General features: G+C 42.3%; 1 protein-coding gene across 5 annotated transcripts in view; it reads right to left on the reverse strand.

The window, feature by feature from the left end:
- PDE7B (phosphodiesterase 7B) overlaps window positions 1-3,985 on the reverse strand; it is a 514,887-nt gene extending 510,902 nt beyond the window's left edge. For 2 of the 5 annotated variants that reach the window (XM_068231627.1, XM_068231626.1), the window contains exon 1: window positions 3,707-3,985. In XM_068231627.1, coding sequence (XP_068087728.1) covers window positions 3,707-3,727 — 21 coding nt within the window. In that variant the 5' untranslated portion in view covers window positions 3,728-3,985. The remainder of the gene's footprint in view (window positions 1-3,706) is intronic. The other 3 variants (XM_068231629.1, XM_068231630.1, XM_068231628.1) reach the window with 2 other exon arrangements.
- Window positions 3,986-5,921: the final 1,936 nt, after the last annotated feature.

The following is a 5,921-nucleotide window of genomic DNA, read 5'->3' on the forward strand; positions in this document are numbered from 1 at the left end:
TATTTTTGACTGTGTAATTGATTTTTTTTTTTTTTTACAAATATAAGTCACATTATTTAAAATAAGACGTGTAACATCACTTCTTTATTCATGAGTACATAGGGTATATGATATCAGCACATAAATACAGAAATAAGGTAAAACATCATTCTGTATGCTCATGCACATGTACCAGCAGGCCTTCTCTTGTACAGTTTTGTGTGATTATTTGTTGTGTATGTGGTGTGTGTATGTTTGTGTTGTAATGGGTGTTTACTGTGGTATGTGTTGTGATATGCCTGCACTGTGCATAAGTGTGCTGTAATGTATGTGTGTGTGTGTGTGTGTGTGTGTGTGTGTGTGTGTGTGTGTGTGTGTGTGTGTGTGTGTGTGTGTGTGTGTGTGTGTGTGTGTGTGTGTGTGTGTGTGTGTGTATATATACTGGAGCTTCTGTGTGTTATGGTTAGTTTGTGTAATGTGGTGTATGAAAGTCACATGTATTGGTGTGTGTTGTTTGTGTCTGGGTACTGTGGTTTGTGTGCAGTATGGTGTGTGGTTTGTGAGTGTGTGTGTGGTGGGCTCTGTGTTTGTGTATTGTGGTCAGGGCCGCCATTAGAAATTTTGGGGCCCCTCACACATCATCAAGCCTGGGCCCCCCCTCCCTAGGTCCACCCACTGGTTGCTTTGCTTGCCCACTAGCTACCCCATGTCCGTGTGCGAAATGCGATGCAGCGAAAAATGTGCATGGCTCCGACACTGAAGAAAGTGGCATGCGGCAAAAAGTGGGCGTGACCATGGCATGTTGTGGGTGGAGCCAAATGTTAGCAAATACAGGTAGACCCTGGTTAACAAATGAGATAGGGACTTGTAGGTCCTTTCTTATACTTTATCCATTCTATTTTGTCCCGCTCTTTTCTTCCTGGTGCCCCCCCCCCCCCCCCCTATAGGTATCCAGGTGAGTACATTTGAAATCGGCGCCGGTACACTTGGGCGCAGGATACAGCGGTATATAGCTGAACCTGCTACTGCACAAGTCCGGGTCGATTTAATTACTATTCCCCCTCCAGGCCGCCATGGATAGTGGGGGAATGAAATAATTTGGCTTCCAGCGATTGCTGGAGGCCGAATTATTATGTTTTTAAGCAACCTCGGCTCCGTCTTGTGACGGAGCCGACGTTACTCACTGAGCGCTTCAATAGGAGTGATTCCTATTGAAGTCTATGGAGGCGCCGGCTGCGCCCAAATCTAGCAGCGCTGAAAAGCACTGCTCCGATCCAGGTATAGGTTCCCCAGTATAGTATAGTAGCGTGCTCACTCATCTGCTCCCCACGTTCAAGCGCTGATGTCACTCTTCTCTCAGTGCTTGAACACGGTGTGCTGGTTAGTGAGCTGCAGGCTCGCAGCCAGCACATGCAGCCCTTCCCGCGCTTTGGGGGGGGGGCAGGGCCCCCAGAAGTTCTGGGCCCCTCACTGCAGTGTCAGTTGTCCCCCCCCTGATGGCTACCCTGATTGTGGTGACTGTGTTGTCATTCATCTGCATTATGGTATGTGTCTTTTGGGGTGTGTACCTACGGTATGCTCTGTGGTGAGTGTTGTGCTCTTTGGTGGCGTCTATGTATTGTAGTATGTGTGTTTGTATTGTGAAGTGTGTTTTGGTGTTTGTTGTGGTGCGTGTGCATTGTGGGGTGTTTGTCAGTGTTGGGGTATGTGTGTATTGTGGTGATTGTGTGGTGTTGTTGTTGTTCATCTGCATCATGGTATGTGTTTGTCAGGTTGTGTATGTATGTTCTGTCGTTAGTGTTGTGGTGTTTGTGTATTGTGATGTGTGTTTGTTTGTGTGTATTGGGAGGTGTGTTTTGGTGTGGTTCATATGCATTGTGTGTGTGTGTGTGTGTGTGTGTGTGTGTGTGTGTGTGTGTGTGTGTGTGTGTGTGTGTGTGTGTGTGTGTGTGTGTGTGTGTGTGTGTGTGTGTGTGTGTGTGTGTGTGTGTGTGTGTGTGTGTGTGTGGGGGGGGGGGGGGGGGGGGGTTGTCCGTTTTGAGGTATGTGTGTTGTTCATCTGCATCATGGCTTGTGTCGGTCAGGGTGTGTATGTATGTTCTGTCATTAGTGTTTAGGTGTCTGTGTATTGTGATGTATGTGTGTATTGTGAAATGTGTTTTGGTGTTTGTAGTAGTTTGTGTGCACTGTGGGGCGTTTGTCTGCGTTGGGGGGTGTATGTGTGTATTGTGGTGTGTGTATATATTGTGGTGCATGTTTTTTTTTATTACCTGTTGTACTCATTCTCTAATAACACCAAGCCTTGGAGATTCACACACTGCAGCAATCTCCCAACAAGCTCTGCATCACACAAGGATGAATGCTGTAATGCTGCTCAGACTACAAAGGCTTCATTATTATATTTATATATTGACTTGAGTGGCGGTAGCTTTTTTTCAAAAGCTAGCAGCACAGCATATGGAGAGAAAGGATACAGGGTAAGATTTTGTTACATTTCAGACTGACCAAATTAAACTTTGCAACTTCAACCAAGCCAAGTATCCTAGAAAAAGTATGCATTTATTACCATGAAGTAAAATTCTGAGATATGAGGGGAAATCAGCATTTTTCTTCTCTATTTGGTGTTTTCAACAAGTGAAATCTCATTGGCTGTGAGAGTAGAGCAGCTGTGATACATTATTTATGTTTTACTTCAGTGCACCACAATGTCTCAGGATTTGTAATTCATAGTCCTGGCTGCAGTACAAAATATTAATTCCTCACAGCCCTCAGAATAACACGGTGAGACGAGAGGTACACAAATAATTCAGCCACATCATGCCAATATGTTATCTACTAATATAACTTGTGTTGTGTGCATGTTTACTGTCATAGTCAGACATGACCACTCCAAGGATTATAAAAATAGCGTCGTTATCTGTATAAAATAGATTATCCATCATGACTGGTCCATAAAGTCATTGTCATTTTGCACTGGAGGGCACACTATGGAGCATTTTACATCAGAAATGTATTTGGCTTTTCACTTGGCAAATACACAAGATAAAACATAAGTGAAATCTTGCAGTAAAAATAAAATAATAAAAACGTAAAGGAAGGAAATAAGAAAAAAAAGTGTAAAGGTGCCCATTACCGGAACAATATTTTCATCAGATGCGATCCTTCAAGGCAATTTTTGTGCAGAAAACTGCGCAGTGTGTAGCAAAAAGCGAGGTAAATTGGTCAATTGGAACAGAAAATTGAATAAATCCAGATGTTGGATTTTACAATCGAATTAGAAGTGAGCAAATGCCCTAATCAACCTGTTTATGGGAACAGTTGATAATTACCTATCAATTACTTTTGAGCGTAAAAGTTGCGCCGAATCTGATGAAAAAAAAATTGTACCGTTAATGGGCACCTTAACAGGTTTTGTATGGGCTAGTAATTTTTATTGGACCTGTATCCTGTTTTACCATCTGTGAGTCTGACTAACCTTTAGGAAATACATTACCATAAAACAAATCAAACCTGTCAGAGGCCAAAATACAACAGATGAAGACAGCAAATACTACAAACCTGTTACCATGGAAACATAATTGTATCACCAAAACATAAACAGAGAGCAAAAGGAAAAAAAAAATCAGCAAATAAAAATGGCATGTTGTTTGCTAGCTTGCCCAGCAGCTCTAATCCTGCACAGGTTGTAAAAGAGCGAAACTCGGACGTGAAGGAGAGTGTTACCTACCTCAACCATTAAACAAGACATTTAACCATAGCTGCAGCTCAGTGACCTCCGAATGCCTTGAAACCTCTGATCGATGCTGCTGGTACATGTAGACTCGTGCTGCAGAGTCCAGCAACAGCATCCAACATTATGTGTGTGAATTATTCAATGGAGAGGAGGGGAGGGAACAACATAAAAAGGGGGGAGAAAAAAAAATGAAAGATGAATCAGACTCCACAACGTTCAGCCTCTTTTCATGGGCTGCTCGTATTTTGGTGGAGTTTGGATCTGCTGCAGTGTGACTGAGTGTAAAGGCAAACAGCAGCAGCTATTCGTAAAGGCTGTACAGCTGGGAGGTACTGGAGGCAGCTGCCACTGGCAGGCAGCAGCAAGCCAATCGGCTCTAGCACTGTCAGCTCACAGGAGTGCATGTTTCCTCATTGCCAAAGTGACGTCAAACGGCTTAGACTTTTTCCTCTTCTGCCTTGCTGCATGCACAATTCATTTCATAGAGCTGCTGGGAGAGGAATGTGCCAGTGTACTCCACGCACTCTCACAGAACCTACAAGCACATGTAGCCAAAGAGCTACAACCAGATCACAGAGCCTGCTGCTGCTGCTGGGATGTCATGCAAATACCTTACCACCACATGCATGATTAGCTCACTGCTTCACGAAATCCTACAGCCTGTCATTTTATGGTCTATAGCTTTCTTCTTCCCTTTTGTAATCTATTTTTTTTTTCAGTTTATGCTTAAAGGGGCACTACAGCGAAAAACTGTAACATTTTAAATATGTGCAAACATATACAAATAAGAAGTACATTTTTTTCCAGAGTAAAATGAGCCATAAATTACTTTTCTCCTATGTTGCTGTCATTTACAGTAGGTAGTAGAAATCTGACAGAAGCGACAGGTTTTGGACTAGTCCATCTCTTTATAGGGGATTCTCAGGGATATATTTATTTTCAAAAGCACTTAGTGAATGGCGGTTGTTGTTCAACTGCCAAAAACTGTGTGGGGAGCAGGGAAGCTGGCCAGCATCATTGTTTAAATCCTTTTTCAGGAATATCTTTATAAAGAATAAAAGCCTTGCTGAGAATCCCTTATGAAGAGATGGACTAGTCCAAAACCTGTCACTTCTGTCAGATTTCTACTGCCTACTGTAAGTGACAGCATTATAGGAGAAAAGTAATTTATGGCTCATTTTACGCTGGAAGAAAATGTACTTATTTGTATATGTTTGCACATATTTTAAATTTTACAGTTTTTCGCTGTAGTACCCCTTTTGGGCCCGTTTCCAATATCGCAAATCTGCATGCATTTTCTTTACGCAGATTCGCATAATTAAAAACGCTTGGCTAATGTATTTCAATCAGATGGTGCACACCGGCGGTTTGAGGTTTACAGAAGCGTTTCTGCCTCAATGTAAAATATAGGAAAAACGCAAACCGCTCTGAAAAACGCTACATCAGAGCGGTTTGCCAGGCGTTTTTGTTACAGAAGCTGTTCAGTAACAGATTTTACTGTATATACAATATGTGTAATCTGCTACCCAAAAACGCACCCAAAACTGCTCGGCATGTTTAGAAAACGTCTCTAAACATGCCTAGAATCGCTCTGAAATCAGCTCCAAAAACCACCAGCGTTTTGTGGATCTGCTAGCGGTTTTGGTGTGCACTGGGCCTTTCTGTACAGGAAAAATCTGCACAGCAGAGCCATCAGAATTTGCACACTGCCTTGCGCATGCAATGTAATTAATAGGAGATTCACATGCTTTTTCGCTATGCGAATTTTCCATGCAAATTCGCGTACATTTTCGCATAAAATCAATGTAAGGGCCCGTTTCCACTAGTGCAGTGTGATTTCTATGCAGAAAACACATAAACTAATTCACATGCGGATACAAATTTGTATGCACATTTTCATGCAAATTCGCATGCGTTTTCGCGTTCCCGTGTAAGGATGCAAATTTAACTATATTAGTGCCTGTGTGCTTTTACATTTATTATTAGGTATGCGAATCTGCATGCATAAAATGCATGCAGATTCGCTGTAGTGGAAACGTGCCCTAAAAGCACACAGGCATTGACATGGTTAAATTCGCATACTTACTAACATATGCAAATACTTGCGCAAATTCCATTTTTGCTGCAAAATTCTCCATACAGATTCGCATAACCAATACAAGTTAATTAGCCTGTTTCCACTTGTCAGGACAACAGAGCGTTTTTCTGT

This window comes from Hyperolius riggenbachi, chromosome 4, assembly GCF_040937935.1.
Source record: "Hyperolius riggenbachi isolate aHypRig1 chromosome 4, aHypRig1.pri, whole genome shotgun sequence".
Classification (NCBI taxonomy): Eukaryota; Metazoa; Chordata; class Amphibia; order Anura; family Hyperoliidae; genus Hyperolius; species Hyperolius riggenbachi.